General features: G+C 43.8%; 1 protein-coding gene and 1 pseudogene across 1 annotated transcript in view; both read left to right on the top strand.

The window, feature by feature from the left end:
• The window catches only part of MACROH2A2 (macroH2A.2 histone), a 53,369-nt gene that overhangs the window by 12,396 nt on the left and 21,797 nt on the right, over positions 1–19,176 (top strand). Inside the window, exon 2 of the mRNA XM_069572498.1 lies at positions 9,138–9,369. Within this exon, the coding sequence (XP_069428599.1) occupies positions 9,198–9,369 (172 nt within the window). The 5' untranslated portion in view covers positions 9,138–9,197. The remainder of the gene's footprint in view (positions 1–9,137; positions 9,370–19,176) is intronic.
• LOC138430329 (HIG1 domain family member 1A, mitochondrial pseudogene) lies at positions 13,653–15,431 on the top strand (annotated as a pseudogene).

Raw genomic sequence — 19,176 nt, forward strand, 5'->3', positions numbered from 1 at the left:
CATGACAGGAAAATATTCCAGACGTTTTGAAAAATTTTCAGATTGAACAGGCTTATCTTCAAGTGCTGACACCTAGACACATCCTTGTAAAATTTTAGAACACACAGAGAAAATTTAAAAGTTTGGGGAATGGGGTCTACCAAACTTCTCTATAAAGCTGAATGTCAAAAATGATGGCTCAATGGCTTCAAAACGTTGAAGCAAAATGACTTTAATGCTAGAAACTCCACCAAATAATAATCCAAAGATCATTCAATAAGGACAATTTCATTTGTGTAAGAAAAAGTTCACCTCTCAGCACTGTCCCGGAAGAGCAACATGAGGCAGATAAAAGGAAAACAAGGGAGAATGCCAATAAGGAGGAAGTTGTAGCATCCAGGATGAGCTGGGAAGACAGCCCCAGGATGACTACTGGGTAGAACAACCACCCCACACTGGAGCCCAGGGCAGAGGGCTCCAGGAACAATGTCTCTGGGGGAAAAGTGCCCCCTGCAAACAACAGTGTGACCTAGAAGCTGGGTGATGCCCAACCAGGGATCAAACCCAAACCTTGCAGTGAAGTCTTCCCCAAGGGCTCAGCAGTACAGAATCCATCTGCAATGCAGGGGATGCAGGCTCAATCCCTGGGTCGGGATGATCCCCTGGAGGAGGAAATGGCCACCCACTCCAGTATTCTTGCCTGGAAACTCCCATGGACAGAGGAGCCTGGTGGGCCACAGTCCGTAGGATCACAGAGTCAGACACGGCTGAGCATGAGAGCACTAGTCAGTTGCAGTGAAAGCCCAGAGTCCTAACCACTAGGCCACCAGGGAACTCCCAAGGCACATTTCTCTTCTGTCAACAGGAGCAAAGATAAGTACGGTCAACCCTCATTATTCATGGATTCCATATATGCTAACTTGCCCACTCACTGAAATTTATTGGTAACCCAAAAATCAATACTTGTGGCACTTTTGCAGTCATTCGAAGACATGCACAGAGCAGATAAAGCTGACCCATCCACTGCACACCTTCCCAACTGAGATCAAACAAGGCCACACTCTGCCCTCTTGTTTCATCTTCCACGTTGTACATGAGTCTTCATCATGGTCTATTTAGTGCCGTGTTTTTCAGTTTTGTGCTTTCTGTTAGTAACCTCACTGTTCAAAATGACCCCCAAGTGTGGTCTTGAAGCGATGTCTAGTGTTCCTAAGGGCATGGAGGCTGAGATGTGCCTTATGTAGAAAGTATGTGTGTTAGATAAGCTCTGTTCAAGCAAGAGTTATTGATGCTAGCCATGAGTTCAGTGTTAGTGAATCAACAATTCATATTACATACGGTGTCTTTGAACAGAAACATACATCAGACAAGGTTGTGTATTGATCCGTTGATGAAAATGTGATCAGAGGCTCACAGCAACCCAACCCTGTTTCCCCAGAACAGCTGTTCACCACTCACTAATGCAGTGGCCTACCTACTTTATAGAACACGTTGTAGCACGTGGAACTCTGCTCAGTGTTATGTGGCAGCCTGGATGGGAGGGGAGTTTGGGGGAGGATGGGTACAGGTGTATGTATGGCTGAGTCCCTTTGCTGTCCACCTGAAACAATCACAACTTTGTTAACTGGCTATACTCAATATAAAATAAAGTGTTTTTTTAATTAAAAAAAAAGGAACTACTGCACATAACAAGGATCAACTGTAATTACACAAATACCTCATTTTATTGTGCTTCGCAAATATTGCAGTTTTTCACAAATTGAAATTTTGTGGCGACCCTGCCTTGAACAAGTCTACCGGAGCTGTTTTTCCAGCAGCATTGACTCACTTGGTGTTTCTGTCACATTGTGGTAATTCTCACAGTATTCCCAACGTTTTCGTGATGATTATTTTTGTTGCGGTGATTTGTGATCAGTGATCTTGGATGTTTCTGTTGTAGCTGTTTTGGCATCTTTTTAGCAGTAAATTATTTTTTAATTAAGGTCTGTACTTTTTTTTAGACATGCTGCTGTGCTGTGTGCTTGGTTGCTCTGTTGGGTCCGACTCTTTGTGACCCCATGGACTGTAGCCTGCCAGGCTCCTCTGTCCATGGGGATTCTCCAGGCAAGAATACTGGAGTGGGTTGCCATGCCCTCCTCCAGGGGATCTTCCCAACCCAGGGATTGAACCCAGGTCTCCGACATTGCAGGCAGATGATTTTTTACTGTCTGAGCCAACAGGGAAGCCCAAGACATACTGCTATTGCATGCTTAATAGACCACAGTGACATGAAAACATAACTTTTATATGTGCTGGGAAGCCAAAAAATTTGTGTGGCTCACTTTATGGGGTCATGCTGGAGCTACACCTACAATATCTCTGAGGTATGCCCATAGTAACTTGGGTGTGTGTGTGGAATGTGCTGGCGTTGGACCACAGAGAAAGAAGTGTGATGCTAGCATCCCACTCAGGTCTGACGGGAACGATATTTACAAAGCCTTCGTCATATTAATGCTATTCATTGGCATTTATTTTTAAAATTTCACCTAGGGACAAAATTGTGATTACAGAACAAAATAGAAATGTTGTAATTCGGGATAGTGGAAAATGCAGGAGAGGTGGAAATAGGGAAATAAAGTCAGGAGGTGAGGGCCAAGGAAAGATTGGGGCTCGCACATCCTCATTTTACATGGCGAAGGCTCAGGAATCAGTACCTAAAGTTGTGTGTGTGAAAGTTGCTCAGTCGTGTTCAACTCTTTGTGACCCCATGGACTATACAGTCCATGGAATTCTCCAGGCCAGAATACTGGAGTCGGTAGCCTTTCCCTTCCCCAGGGGATCTTTCAACCCAGGGATCAAATCCAGGTCTCCCACATTGCAGGCGGCTTCTTTACCAGCTGAGCCACAAGGGAAGCCCGGCAATACTGGAATGGGTACCCTATCCCTTCTGCAGCAGATCTTCCAACACAGGAATCAAACTGGAGTCTCTCCCGCATTGCAGGCCGTTTCTTTACCAGCTGAGCTGTCAGGGAAGACCTGAAGTTGATGGAGTCAGTAATGGGAATTGAAACATTATTTAAAGTTTTCAATGCAATCAGTGGTTGAAATAAAATGATAAACTTCTTCACCTTTTCACTTTATTTTACTGTTGTGTGCAAGTATTAAATTTAAAGATAAATTCAAAAATTTTTATATAACTTCTTTAACTTTCTTGTTTTCCCGGCTTTAGGGAGACCTTGAGCTGGTCCTAATTATATGTTTCAGCTTATATAAGCTCACAAGAGAATGTAGGGTCTTGGCCATTTTCTTTTCACAGAACCCAGAAGAAAAGCCCTCCATTCCATTTATTAAGTGGTTCGATCTCAACAACTTAAGAAGTATTTCTGTCCTAACAATTTAGTAGCCATTTGAAAAAATAATAACGCATGAATTAGGAGAACAATTGCATCCCAGTCTTAAATAACCAGGGATGAGTTAGAAAGAGGGGGTGTACACCTATTGGACAGTACATGATTTCTCCCACCTTGGAATCAGATTGAACACCCCATTCTCATTCACATTCATTTTCACCCCGCACTTGCTTTTAATCACAACAGCCAATAACTCAGCTTTGCAAAGATATGGAATCACCAAAAGGAAGATAGTACAATCCACCCTGAACTACCGGTGGAATCACATAAGCTGGTAGGTGTAGAGGCAACCAGAGGTTGACTATCACCGTAGTCCACTTGAAAGCTTAAACATTCACTGTTTTGTCCCAGGGTCCCTTGGCACACAGTTTGGGAACCATGGCTCTAGCATCTTTAAAACTTTATCATGATCTGTCATGTAACTTCATTGGAAAATATTTGAGGACAAAGGCCATGTATATTTTACAGTATCTAATGTAGTTTCTTGTTCAATAATAAGTGCTCCATAAATACTTTCATTGAATCTATGATCTCATAGATTGTAAGATGCATACTGATTTCTAGAGATTAAAAAAAACATTTAAGTGCATCGTGAAATCAATGAAATACAATAGTAATTTAAATAGACTGGTGTGATTAATTGCCCAGATCTGAGTCAGTGTTGCAGTTTAATATTAACCCTTGTGATACCTGTAAAGTCTAACCCATCAGTGTTCTTATGGACTTAAAACCCAAACATAAAAATAAATCCTAAAACAACAGAGTCTGATATGCCCTCTTCCCCAGCACACACAAAACCAGTGGTGTCCTCCCAACCGCTGTGCTCCCAGAGGTGAAAGGCAGTGAGCAGGCCACACTTATTTTCCCTGCCTCTTCTCTGAGTTTTATTTTCCTGCCCTCCCTCAACTTAACACGCTTACAATTCGTCTGTTCACTTTGCAAGTCATTATGAGACTTTCTACAGTAGTCGTACCTTAGTCTTTCAGATGTGGAAGGACAGGTATGATGCGGATCTGGTCTGCTCTCCCATTCCTCCCGTCCCCCACATAGTGTGTATAACCACTGGAAGAGCTTCATCCAGCCATCTTCCTTCTTCAGTCCTATAAACAAACATCACACTGTAGTCCTTAAGCTCTGCCTAATTAGAACAGAGCTTGTTTTCGAGGAGAAGGTAAGTAAATGTAAACATTTAATTGTTAGTCTAGTGAAACAAGTTTCCCGTTGCCGTAGTTCTTTTCTCTTTCCAGGCGTGGCCCTCCACAGAGATTCATATTCACAAGAGGAGGGCAACCTGCATTCAAGTTTTTTAACTCCTCTATTACCAAGCCTGCATAGAGTTGGGTGGTCTGGAAAAGAAGGAAGTTAAAGGTTATCTTTTCTCACCGCTCCAGGTGGAGTCCAGCGCAAGCTAGTGGGCAAGGGGGGATTTGGAAAGTAGGGTCTTCTTTCAAGTGGGCCGAGGAGGTTCTACCCTTCCTTCCATCTATGGGTCCTGGCAGGTGTGACCTATTAGCTCCCATGAGCCTGCTGTCTGCTTCCCCGAAGGATTCTTGGACGTGGTCTGATTCTTTCAACGTGCAGGGGCCTGCCAGCCCTTGAGGCCAGGAGTTAGGCACCTGGCTGCTTAAACTGAGCACAGTGGCTGCACATGCAACCAGAGGGAGACCCTTCCAGGGCCCGAGAGTGGACTCTTGTCTAACACTTGGAAATGAATTGTCCAAGAAGACACACCTACTGACAAAACAAAAGACTTTATTGGCAAGGGGGTGGAGAGCAGCAGGGTAAGGGAACCCAGGAGAACCGCTCTGCGCATGGCTCACTGTCTCAGGGTTTATGGTGGTGGTGGAGTTAGTTTTTGGGTTGACTCTGGCCAGTCATCTTGCCTGTGCCCATACTTGGTCTGACTTTGGCTTCTTAATAGTGGCCCGGGCATCTCTCAGCCAAGATGGGTTCCACCGTGAGGGTTTCTGGGAGGTTGGCAGAATATATCACTCTGCTGATCAGGACCTCCTGTAGTGAGACTTGTATTTCATGCAAATGATTATTCTTGTGCCTGGCCACGGCGACTGGTTGTCACTGGTCACTGGTTTCCTATCAAAAAGACAGGTCCGCAGACACAAAGACTCTCCAGTCCTACTAAAGCACCCGCAACAGTCCACCTCACATTTAGACTTCAAATAGCGCTGCACCCCTAGCTCTAAGGCCCTTTGTTGTTTAGTCGCCAAGTTGTGTCCTCTTTCGCGACCCCATGGACTGTAGCCACCAAGCTTCTCTGTCCATGAGGTTCTTCAGGCAAGAATACTGGAGTGGGTTGCCATGTCTGGAAGTCAAAGGAAGAAATTCTCGATACAAAGTGCAATGTTGGGGGTGATCCCTACATTTTATAGTGTTCAGCTCGTACGTTACTTTGTTTGATCTAACCCTTGTTTTCCTTTCTTGGCTCTTTTATCTTCATGAATGTGTTAGGCATCAATTCCCTAAAGTCCCCTATTTCTCTTCTACTGCCAGTCCTCATTTCCAACTTGTAGGGCAATTTGTGACTCCACTTGGCTAATTCTGGGCGAGTCCCTGGGTGGCTTTATCCTGCACACCTAGTCATTCCTTGTCTGTTTTCATTTGAGAAAATGTCCTGGGCGTGGGGGGGATGAAGTGGTCCTGCCCTTGTGGCCTTTGTGCTCCGTGGGTTTTGCTCTCTGTCAGAGAGATTATGACTATCCAGCATGTCGCACTGTTGCCACAGAGTATATCCATCCTGTGATGGGCTTCTCAGGTGGTTTCCTTGGCAACCACACCTACTAATCTTCCCCCTCCCCCAACTTACTGGTAACTGGAAAAAGCACATAATTGGTTTAGTGGAGTTACCAACACTAACGCATCTTTATGCACCTGCACAGGCTTTTCACTCTTCAGAATTCATTTCTTAAAGAGACTAAGCTTCTTTTCCAGAGCCACTGGAAAGTGCGTTTCCAAAGATTGGAATGTTTAAGATCAGAGAGACCTTCAGGATCAATTAGTCACCTCCCTGTTTTATAGAGGAGGCCCACATGAATGACACACAGAGCTCCCATAGCTGGTCATGAAGAAGTGGGACCACACCCAGGGACTCCTGCCTGGTCCCGGGCTCTTTCCACTACACCAGGGGCCACCCCAATTCTGAATGTCACCAGTGGCTAGCCAGCATGTGCTGTGAAGCTGTCCCTGAGAACAGCAACTGTTTAACATTGTTTGGAGTGTTCCCTGTCCCCCAGGACGGTACGGACCAGTAGGTACTTCATACACTTACTACTAATGCCTGACCTAAGTTTCTTTAATATGAGTTGATGGTCATAGTCCTAATACGCAGCTACTTGCTCCATCACAGAGAGGACAGCTCTAAGTGGATTTGTGAGAGTTTGCAGCAAACGCACAGAAATGTGGAAGTTCTAAAAACATTGGTGCTGTCTTATCCTTGTGCCTTACTGGGAAAGAGATAAAGTTCTTAGGCTGTTTGCTCATCTTTCTTGTACTTAACTTTGATGAATACCTACATCTCTCGGTGGCAAAATGACATAAAATAGGAGTGAAGAACATAGAAAAAGAATGTAGGTAAAGTATGTAGTTAAAAATGCCTCTAACTTACATCATTTACCTCTGAGATAAGAGGGTGCTGAGAATGGGGTTTGTTGCTAATTCCATAGTTTTTATATAAAAATCCTCAGTCATACAGAGTAATCAGATACTTTAGAAAACTGAACCCCATGTTCAGTCTTCCATCTGGATTAAATCCCAGTTCTGTATCTTTCATATTAGTCATGAGTTTATTTATCTAGCACTTTCTTCTATCTTTTTTTTTACTTTCATGACATCTTGGCTGTTGGCAAACCGACCGAGCCAAAATTTGTGTTGCTTCAACAGGTAGAACCAGTTTTATTCTTGACCTTCTCCTTCTCATTTTCCATCCCCAAAGAAAATGGTCACTGAAAATAATGTTGCCTTTGGGCCAGAGAGGTTTGATTCACTAACATTTTTCCTAGAAAACTTTTTGTTTCCTTTTCTTTGATCCTTCTTGTTTGTAATTTGCTTTTACTTATTCTAGCTTATATTTCTTTTTTTGGTTATAATAACTCTCTCCACCAACAGGTTAAGCTCTGTTACAATTCTCTGAATTAGTTTTAGCCTTACAAAGGTTTCTTCAGAAGTATATAATTATTTTTCATCTTTGCACTAAAGATAGCTTCCTGAAATAACAATGAATCATATATGTATCTCTCCATGCATTGTACTGAAGTCACCTCTTTGTGCTGATTCTGAAGTTCCTCCCCCAAATCACCCTGGGTTCCCCATTCCAAAGAGCAAGAGTCTGAGTTGCACTATGGTTTTTCATTTGCTGTGTTACTCTGCATTAGCATATTCAATAAAACTGCCTCTTCTGGCATATTTGTTTGCAAGGATGCTACATTACTGGAGAATTTAGAGAAGTGTTTCCATCTAAAAGGTGCACATCAGCTCTGAGTTGTGGGTCAAAGCAAACCATTCTGATAAGCATGGCCATATTAACTTTGTACTCTTTATTAACAAGAGGCACCATATTAGTTTGCTTATTGCCGCTGTAACAAGTTATCCCCCAAATTTAGTGGCTTTGAATAATACAAGTTTATTCTCTTACAGTTCTAGAAGTCAGAGGTCCAAAATCATTTTCTTTTTTTAAACTTAATTTTATTATTTCTTTGGCTACGCTGGGGCTTCATTGCTGCACATGGGCTTTCTCTAGTTGCGGTGAGCAGGGGCTACTCTGTAGTTTGAGTGAGCGGGCTTCTCATTGCTGTGGCCTCTCGGGTTTCAAAGCTAGTTCTAGGCACGTGGGCTCAGTAGTTGTGACCCATGGGCTTAGTAGCTCCTCTGCATGTGGGATCTTCCCAGACCAGGGAGTGAACCTGTAGCCTCTGCACTGACAGGTGGATTCTTATCCAGTGGGCCACCAGGGGAGTCCCAGAATCATTTCCAGTGGGCTAAAATGAAGATGTCAACAGGGCTGGTTCCTTTGGGATGCTCTGAGGGGAGAATCCCATTTCCTGCTGTCATCCTGTCAGTCCTCTCACCTCCCTCCCTTCTTAGAAAGACCCTTGCAATTACATTAGACGCACCCAGATAATCCAGGATCATCTCTCCCACTTAATCACACCTCCAAAGTGTCTTTGGCCACATGAGTGAGTGAGAGTCGCTCAGTCGTGTCCACCTCTTTGCAACCCCATGGGCTGTAACCTGCTAAGCTCCTCCATCCATGGGATTCTCCAGGCAAGAATACTGGAGTGGGTTGCCAATTCCTTCTCCAGGGGGTCTTCCCAACCCAGGGATAGAACACGTGTCTCCTACATTGCAGGCAGATTCTTTACCATCTGAGCCACCAGGGAAGCCTACTATGAAAAGACATTTTTGAGTATAAAGACAGGTCAACTTAAAAAGTATCAGCAGATAACATGCTTGAGTAGCCAATTCACAGGTTCTGGAGCTGATGAAGGGGATTTCATCGGAGACTGACCACCGGGTATCCCTCTCCTGAGTTTCTGTGGCGTCTCCTACAGAGGCTGGGTTGGCTGGGTGGGATGGGGAGTTGTTTGTGGGTGGGCGTGCCTACACCCAGCTCCCCATCTGCAACACCCTGCAGTGGCAGCCAGGTCTCCGCTACCTCCCCGGGGCTATCAGGTGGGTCGCAGGTGCTCTGGGGCTGCACTACGGTTCTCAAGCCGTCGGCCAGCCGCCCTTCCTCACCCTGCCATCTTTCCTTTCCAGCATTGAGTCAGTGCCCAGAGGCCACCCTGTAAAGCAAGCTGCAAGGGAAACTAAGGCAAAATGTCGGGCCGGAGCGGGAAGAAGAAAATGTCCAAGCTGTCACGTTCAGCCAGGGCCGGGGTCATCTTCCCGGTGGGCAGGCTGATGCGGTACCTGAAGAAAGGGACGTTCAAGTACCGGATCAGCGTGGGTGCTCCCGTCTACATGGCCGCAGTCATCGAGTACCTGGCAGGTAATGTGAACACGCGGGTCAGGTAACCCCTCCCAAGTAACCCTCCCCACCTCCGCTCCACCCCTACACCCAGGCTGGGCAGGAGAGCCTTGATTCGCCCTGTGGCTGTCTCAGGGTCGCTGTGGGGGGTATTGGGGTTTCGGGTTGCCTGACTGACTAAAACTGACTCTTGCTGGCTTTAGGGAAGAGGACAGAGGATCAACGTGAAGTGAAGAGAAACAAAGGGACTCTTCTAGACCACCCCAAGAGAGGTGTGTCTTGCTGTATACAAATGTAATACATAAATTTCTAGGCTCCCGCAGAAGACAAACTACAGGGAAGACAGGGGCTTGCTATTCATTTTGCAGGAGAGTTTTTCACTTTCACTCCAGGGTCCTCGCTTCAGTACTCCTGCTGTACTGAACTCGATGTCCATAAATAATGGACTCAGTGTCCAGAAGTAATGTTGACTCTGGCACTGAAAGCATCTTCAGTTGGTTCTATAATGCCAACAATATTTTAATTTTACTCTCCATTACAGAGGTTGTCCTCTGTCTACAGATATATTGGAAATAATTTCCTATGTTGGTTGCTAAAATTTTTTTTTTTTACTGAAAGATGACATTTTGTTGTGTGTGGTCTCTGTCTATTTGAGGACTTTAACTTTTTTGTTGTGGCTCTCCTATGTCTTAAACAGAAATCAAACTTCACAGTATCAAAACATATATACATATATAAAATATATTAAGTATAAAAATACATAGGAAGAAATGTGATTAGTTCCTTGAGAGGTCATTTTAGCCATCAGCAACAATATCCCTGACTTTGCCCAAGGTTAACAAATTCTCCAGATACCAGGGTTAAATCCCAGTTAAGTCCATGAGATAACTCCCCAAACTGTTTACCCGGGAAGCTGAGCTCCCTGCAGCAGCAACATGACCCTGCTTCTGTCACCAGGTCCCTTTTTCCCTCTTGCTTCTCCTTCAAGAGCAGCCTCTTCCTTCTCTTTATCTACTCAGTCCTGTTCTGCCCTCTTGGTCCCCCATCGCTCACCAAGCAACACTTACTGGCAGGAGGTTTGCTGTGATCCACCCATGGAAACCTCCTCCTGCTAGAGCTTCCATCAGGCAGACCTTGGCATCTTGAGTCTTTATCTTCTCATGAAATGAAATGCTGGTTCCTGAGCTAGAAGTTTTTTGGGAGGATCCTTGAGGAGATTGGCAAGAAGGGCAGGAGGGATCTGAAAGGCAAATCAATCAAGTGTGATACAGCAGTGCTTTTCAAAGTGGGGGTCGCTCTGGGAATCCTGTGGACAAGGTCAGGGATAAGGCCTGAGACTCTGCATTTCTAACATGCTACAATGATGCTGATGCTGCTGGTCCAGGGATCACTCAGAGGAGTGAGATTTTAGCCAGTCTTTCAGCAGCATGAATGCTTCTTTAAAATGCAGGTTCCTGGCTGCACAGACTGTACCCCCTGGGGTCTGATTCATTGGGTCTGGAGTGGGACCCAGGAATTTGATAAGAAAAAAATCTCCTGACTTGGAGGGAGAGGAGGGACTTTGAAAGTGATGATAGAAGCTTTAAAACAACCTATCAGGTCCATATCACCCACTGATGCAAGAAGATCCTGAGTAACCCAGAGATGCCATAGCCTACAAGCAGGGAGCCAGGGTTCCCTGAGGTTCTTCAATCCCAAGCCATGCATTTTCTACTTCAATACACTGCCCCATTACAATGTTTGTATAATCAAAATAATTAGTACTTCCTGTGCCTCCACTTAGCCAAAGCCTAAACTGTGCATAATAAAACAAAATTTGGCCTTTTCAATCACCAGAGACTCTCTTCTTTGGTTCACACGTGTTTGATGAGAAAGCTTATGTTTTCCTCTCCACGCATTCAACAAATATTGGCCAAGCCTCTACCTGTCAGTGCACACAGTAAGTCCTTAGACTTTTTCCTGGTAATAGCATTGGGCTGTTTATATGATTTTTCATTTATTTTGGCTTACTTCCACGAGACCCCATAGCAATGCATATTATAGCCTGAATGTCACACTCTGGACTTTGAGACAGCACATCCGTGAAGACTGATGGTGTCTCTCAAAGTAGAACATCACCGATTTTCTCATAGTCCTTCATTCACTCATCAGACATTTATTGAGCACCTACTATATGCCAGGTGTGGTTTTAGATGCTGAGGATCCAGCAGAGACCAAGGCAGACAGGAGTCCCTGCCTTGGAGCAGAGTGCATTCTGGAGAGAGAAAGGAGTGAGCAGAGGAGTCAAGAAATGAGTGGGGTGTATGTGCTGTGTCAGATGGTGACACGTGCTCCAGGATGAATAAAGCAGGGAAGGAGTGAGGCTGTTCCCGGAGGCTGGGAGCTGAAGGGAGGCCCAGTGAGGGGCTGGCACCTGAAGGAGGCCAGGAAGGGGCATGTGGGGTGGGCCCTCGGGGCAGAGGGAAGCAGGTGCTGGGAGTGCCTGAGAAGCAGCAGTGGGGCTGGAAGGCTGGGGCTGAGGGAGGGGCCCAAAGTGTAAAGGAGGCCCAAGGGACGGTGGCTGGTCGGGGAAGGAGAGCTTGTCCTGAAGGGTTTGAGCTGAGGCAGAGCAACCTGACCTTGCAGGCAGAGGGATAAAAGGCTGAAGCAGGGGAAATGGCAGGAAGTTAGTTAGTTGCGGAGACCCAGGTTAGAGATGTGAGGCTGGGGAGAGGCCGGTGAAGCTTCTGAGGAGGGATCAGAGTACTGAGGGATTTTGAAGGCAGAGTCAACAGGATCTGCTGACAGGTTGGACATGAAGTGTGGGAGACAGGAGGAGGAGCACCTGGAAGGATGGTGTTTCCAACAACACTCCTTCCCAGGGCCAGCCTCCAGCTGCCCTGGGTCAAATGGAGAAGATGCAGCGGGGCTTCTGGCTTCTGTGTGTCCTTTCCATCCCTTCCATTTGTGCTTTTTCCTCCTCTCCAAACTCAGGCTGGAATTGAGAGCAGGGGTTTAGATGTCAGTTTAAATCGGGTTTCTCAATTTACCAGCTCTATTACCTTGGACTAATTCCTTAACCTCTCTGATCTTTGAGTATTTTCAGAGCTAAGCTCATTTAACTTTGTTAATGAGCCACAATGTATGTAAAATGTCTGGTGCATAGGACGCGCTCAATAAATGCTTATCCTTCTCCTTTCTCTTCTATGAAGAGCTGATGAAATCATTCAGGGTAAAGTGTAATGACTAATTCCATAAGGGTGGTTTATTTGGGGGCTGTATTGCATTTTAATGAGACGAGGAGTTTAAGCCAAAAGAATGAATCATTGCTGCAGACCATTGGTGAATAAGTAAAAGGAGGATTTCTGTTAGCTGTTGTTTTGTTTTGTTTGGGAGAGGGGCATGAATTGACTTTGTTTAGGGAAAGGAGTTAAAAGTGTGAAAGTCTCCCGTCACCCTTGAAATGACCCTTCAACTTTCATGACAATATTGACTGAGTTTCTCCTTTGGACCAGGCCTTGAAAATACAAAGAAAGACAGACAGATGTGGTCCTGGGTTTACATTCTAGCAGGACCAAAGAACATTAAACACAACAAAAAAGGGACTTCTCTCGTGGGCCAGTGTTTAAGACTCTACACTCCCAATGCAGAGGGCTCGAGTTCAATTCCTAGTCAGGCAACTAGATCCTACATGACTCAACTAAAGATCCCGCGTACTACAATTAAAACCTGGTGCAGCTAAGAAACAAAAAACAACACAAGAAGATGGCATGCCTGTGGGCAGGGAAGCTAGAGGAGCTTTGGGAAGCAGGGGGAGGCTGCCTAATATCAAGCAAGGGCTATAAAGATCTAAATCAGGTTCTCAATCCTGGTTTTTTAACAAACTGATTTAAAATCCTGATGCCTGGATCTTACTCCCAAAGATTCTGAGATAATCCCTGGGCATCAGGATTTTTTTTAATTTCCCCAAAAGATTCTGATGGGCAGCCATGATGAGTAATTAGCAGGAGCTGTATAGACTCAGATGGGTTATTTGTCAGGTTGCAGAGAAACGAGAGTGAAGATCGAAGTTTAGAGGAAGTATGTGGCCCCTTGCAGGACCTGGAGGCATTTCTGTGTACATGGAGCAGAGCTGGGGAATGGAAGGGTGAGAGATGAGATGGGGGAGCAGGGCACAGGGCTTTGAGGGACACGTGAGAATGCGCACATTTTGCACACTCGTGCCAGGGGAAGGCATTGAAGGCAGGAGGTGGCATACTGCAGCCCTTCAATATCCATAATGGAAAAGAACATGAAAAAGAATGTACAAGAAGCCAGTAGGAACCTGAAACGTCTTGTAGTTGTCTGAAGATTCTTCAGTCACTATGTCAAGCGACACAGATGTTTCTCTTTCTTCATTTGATGAAGATCAGGGATCTAAACTTACCCTAAAAGCTCACTGTTGGTCCCCACTGGAATGGCAGGTATGGCAGCAATTGTTGCATATGGATTATATAGATTGAAAAGCAGGGAAAACACTAAAATGAATGTTCACCTGACCCACATGCGTGTGGCAGCCCAAGGCTTTGTTGTGGGAGCAACGATTCTTGGTATGGGCTATTCCCTGTATCAAGAATTCTGGGCAAAACTAAACCTTAGAAGAGGAGATGCCATCTTGGTCTTGTTGGTGGTGCTTGCTTTAGTTAGACATCTCATATTGAGCTCATATGTGTATATTGAAAATAAATTGTTTGGGTCAGACAAGAACATGGTAATTTGAATATGGGCTTCCTTTCTTGCAGGCTTGATTTGCGTGGTGACCAAGTTACTGGTGACTAGTTCGCTAACTAGGTCATTCAGAGGAGTCAGATCAGCACAAAAAAACATGTCACTTTTAAATACACTTGATAGCGGTACCTGTCCACTAAACTCTTCCGTTGAAGTTAGTTCCAGAGAAGACAACATGCCAATCCTGAAAATGCTCCCAGTTGCTGCAGAATACCATATGCTTTTGATGTAATGTAGGAATCCTATTTACCCCAGTTAATTTCACTTTCTGACTGCCCTGTGGACTGAGTTCTGTTTTAAGGACTGGTTGGCTCTTGAGGAACCCTTTCAGAACAGTGCGTGGAATACAACGTTATAAACCTCCCTGCAAGTCTGTGTGTGTTTTTAAACCAAACCTAAAAAGCTGGTAACAGAGCCACTTTGGAATAGTATTTATTTTAGAATCGTAGTTGTAAACATGAGAATAACTTAAATTGTAGATCCCTTTTAGCTCTTCTGTAGTTGCAGAATTATATTTTGCTGCTGTTATATTAGAATAATATTAACTGATATTTTGAAAGAAATGTGTATTTTAAGTGCTAATGCAAAGGTAAATGAAAAACACTTTTTAAATGTGTGCAGTATGTTTATTCTCTCCAAAAGAATCATCAACTAAATAAAATGCCTACAATGGAAGTGACTGATGAGCAAGCTGGTTTAGTCAGACATTATACAAACTTTGGTATATCACAGAATGCTTTGCTGTACTTGTGAAATTTTCTTGTCTAACTTGAATTTACATTCCATGGTGACAGCATGGTAAATGTAGTGTTATTAAAGTAAATGAACACACACACACAAAAAGAATGTACCTATACGTATGTGTAACTGAGTCACTGCTGTACAGCAGTAATTAACACAACATTGTGAATCAACTATACGTCAATAAAAATTTTTTTTAAAGAAAAAGAAAAGGGTTTTAAAAATAGCGTGTAAATTGGTGGGAATGCAAATTGATACAGCCACTATGAAGAACAGTATGAAGATACTTAAAAAAACTAGTAATAAAACTACCATATGACCCAGCAATCCCACTACTGGGCATATACCCTGGAAAAACTATAATTGCAAAACACACATGTACCCCAGTGTTCACTGCAGTACTATTTACAATAGCCAGGACATGGAAGCAACCTAGATGTCCATTGACAGATGAATGGATATAGAAGTTGTGGTACATATATACAATGGAATATTACTTGGCCATAAAAAGGAACAAATTTGAGTCAGTTCTAGTGAGGCAGATGACCCCAGAGACTGTTATACAGAGTGAAGTAAGTTAGAAAGAGAAAAACAAATATTGTATATTAACACATATATATGTAATCTAGAAAAGGGTGCTGATGAACCTATCTGCAGAGCAGGAATAGAGACACAGGCTTAGAGAACAGACTTTGGACACAGCAAGGGAAGGAGAGGGTGGGATGAACTGAAAGAGTGGAACTGACATACATGCATTACCGTGTGTGAAATAGACGCAAACGGGAAGTTGCTGTTAGCGCAGGGAACTCAGCCTGGTGCTCTGGGACAACATAGATGGATGGGATGAGGGCGGGTGGGTGGGTGTGAGGGAGGTTCAAGAGGGAAGGGACGTATACCCATGACTGATTCATGTTGTTGTATGGCAAAAACTAACATAACATTGCAAAGCAATTATCCTCCAATTAAAAATAAATAAATTATTTAAAAATAGCATGTAAAAATGCAAAGTCATATTTCACAAATCTTTGAAATTCATGAACTATTCTTTCTATTAAGTAAAACTGTACCAATAAATTATCCATATTTTAAAGTCCATTTTATTTTTTCCTGGAGCAGATCCCCCAATTTCATAAAATCTATTAAAAATTTAAATATTTAACAAATAAAATCTATACCAAATGGAAAAAAACAAAAGAGTGGGTGCTACTTAGCCAAAAAAAAAGGTTGCACAAATTTTCAGGTGCTTGGGGAGAAATAGTAGTTGGCCTTGCCCAACTACTGGACTTCTCTGGACTGGCTGCCTGGCTGACCCCAGGTTCACACGTCATTATGACTTTAGAGCCATAGGCCATTTCTGGTCCAAACCTATGGGGGAGGTTGCACACTCCGCCTCAAGTACATGTTGGACTGCTCATCTAGAAACATCCACCAGCCTCCGAGAATGGACATCACATTCATAGTTCAGTTTACATGCTGGTCCAGTTTACATCTCTGATGTAAGTGAGGGAAATGGACTGAAAAAGCAAGCCCAGATTCTGGAAAAGAATTTTGTATCCATCAGCAATAAATATCGTGATATTGATGTCATGATATTTATAATCATTTTATGGTGAAAAAATGTTCTGTAATTATTTTTAATTGACTGGACAAATTGGCCTTAAAACAGGGTTGAGTGGCTTCCCTGGCAGTTCAGTAGTTACAACTTCATGCTTCCACTGCAGAGAGCATGGGTTCGATCCCAGGTTGGAGAACTAAGATCCCACATGCCACTCAGCATGGACAAAGGAAAAAAAAAAAACCAAGGTTGAATTTGAGAGCACTTCATGAAATCTTCATGTAACCGAGAAACCTATCATTTACACATCATTTCCAGACAATTGGGTCTATCCATTTAACACCAATGGGTAAATTTAATTCATAGCAGGAGAGATAAGAAAGCCTTCCTCAGTGACCAATGCAAAGAAATAGAGGATAACAATAGAATGGGAAAGACTAGAGATCTCTTCAAGTAAATTTGAGATACCAAGGCAACATTTCATGCAAAGATGAGCACAATAAAGGACAGAAATGGTATGGACCTAACAGAGGCAGAAGGTGCTAAGAATACATGGAGTGAGTGAAGTGAGTGAAGTCGCTCAGTCATGTCTGACTCTTTGCAACCCCTTGGACTATAGCCTACAAGGCTCCTCTGTCCATGAAATTTTCCAGGTAAGCGTACTGCAGTGGGTTGCCATTTCCTTCTCCAGGTGATCTTCCCGACCCAGGGATCAAACCCGGGTCTCCCGTGTTGCAGGCAGACGCTTTAACCTCTGAGCCACCAGGGAAGAATACATGGAAGAACTATACAAAAAAGATCTTAATGACCAGATAACCACGATGGTGTGATCACTCACCTGGAGCCAGCCATACTGGAATGCGAAGTCAAGTGGGCCTTAGGAAACATCACTGTGAACAAAGCTAGTGGAGGTGATGAAATCGCTCACAGTTGAACTATTTCAATCCTAAACAATGATGCTGTTAAAGTGCTGAACTCAATATGCCAGCAACTTTGGAAAACTCAGCAGTGGCCACAGGACTGGGAAAGAATGGCAATCAACCCAATCCAAAAGAAAGGCAATGCCAAAGAATGTTCAAACTACCGCACGATTGCACTCATCTCACACACTAGCAAAGTGATGCTCAAAATTCTCCCAAGTCAGGCTTCAACAGTACATGAATCGAGAACTTCCAGATGTTCAAGCTGGATTTAGAAATGGCAGAGGAGCCAGAGATCAAATTACCAACATCCGTTGGATCATAGAAAAAGCAAGAGAATTCAAGAAAAACATCTTTATTGACTACACCAAAGCCTTTGACTGTGTGGATCACAACAAACTGGAAAATTCTTCAAGAGATGGGTATACCAGACCACCTTACCTGCCTCCTGAGAAATGTGTATGCAGTTCAGGAAGCAACAGTTAGAACCAGACATGGAACAACAGACTGGTTCCAAATCGGGAAAGGAGTACATCAAAGCTGTATATTGTCACCCTGTTTATTTAACTTATATGCAGAGTACATCATGCAAAATGCTGAGCTGGATGAAACACAAGCTGAAATCAAGATTGCTGGGAGAAATATCTGAGACATATCACCTCAGATACACAGGTGACACCACCCTTATGGCAGAAAGCGAAGGACTGAAGAATCTCTTGATGAAAGTGAAAGAGGAGAGTGAAACAGCTGGCTTAAAATTCAACATTTAAAAAACGAAGATCATGGCATCCGGTCCCATCACTTCATGGCAAATAGATAGGGAACAATGGAAACAGTGAGAGACTTTATTTTCTTGGGCTCCAAAATCACTGCAGATGGTGACTGCAGCCATGAAATTAAAAGATGCTTGCTCCTTGGAAGAAAAGCTATGACCAACCTAGACAGCTTATTAAAAAGGAGAGGACCTTTGCCAACAAAGGTCCATCTAGTCAAAGCTATGGTTTTTCCAGTAGTCATGTATGAATGTGAGTTGGTCTATAAAGAAAGATGAGCACCAAAGAATTGATGCTTTTGAACTGTGGTGTTGGAGAAGACTTGAGAGTCCCTTGGACTGAAAGGAGATCCAACCAGTCCATCCTAAAGGAAATCAGTCCTGAATATTCATTGGAAGGACTGATACTTTGGCCACCTGATATGAAGAACTGACTCATTAGAAAAGACCCTGATAATGGAAAACACTGAAGGCAGCAGGAGAAGGGAACGACAGAGGATGAAATGGTTGGATGGCATCACCGACTCAATGGACATGAGTTTGCACAAGCTCCAGGAGTTGCTGATGGACAGGAAAGCCTGGCATGCAGCAGTCCATGGGGTTGCAGAGAGTCAGACACAACTGAGTGACTGAAATGAACTGAACTGATTTAACACCAAACTTTTTTTTAATCTATTGATTTTTTAGTTTTTACATTTGGGTTTTGAAAAGATCACTTTGGCAGCCAGGATCACACCTGTGGTTGCACAGGTTGTACACTGCCCAAGGACATGCATTTAAGGTAGTAACATTCACATCACAGACCTCAAAGGACTGTAACTTATGAACACTTCCAGCAGATGGCGGTAAAGCGTCTTGTCCTAATAAAAGCAGGGCAGTCCAGCATCTTGAAGAAGGGGCATCTTTTTCTAATTTGCACAAAGATGCCATCGGCCAGTGCTGGCCTTTTTGGCATGGGTCTAGAGGAAGACAAAACCGGGGACAGGAAAACCACTTAGGCAGCCGCCACACTTATCTGGGCTGGAGGAGAAGAGAGGTTTAACTCAGGTAATGGCAATAAGTTTGGAGAAGAGAAAAGATGTGTAAGACTGATG

Source organism: Ovis canadensis, chromosome 25 (assembly GCF_042477335.2).
Source record: "Ovis canadensis isolate MfBH-ARS-UI-01 breed Bighorn chromosome 25, ARS-UI_OviCan_v2, whole genome shotgun sequence".
NCBI classification, from domain to species: Eukaryota; Metazoa; Chordata; class Mammalia; order Artiodactyla; family Bovidae; genus Ovis; species Ovis canadensis.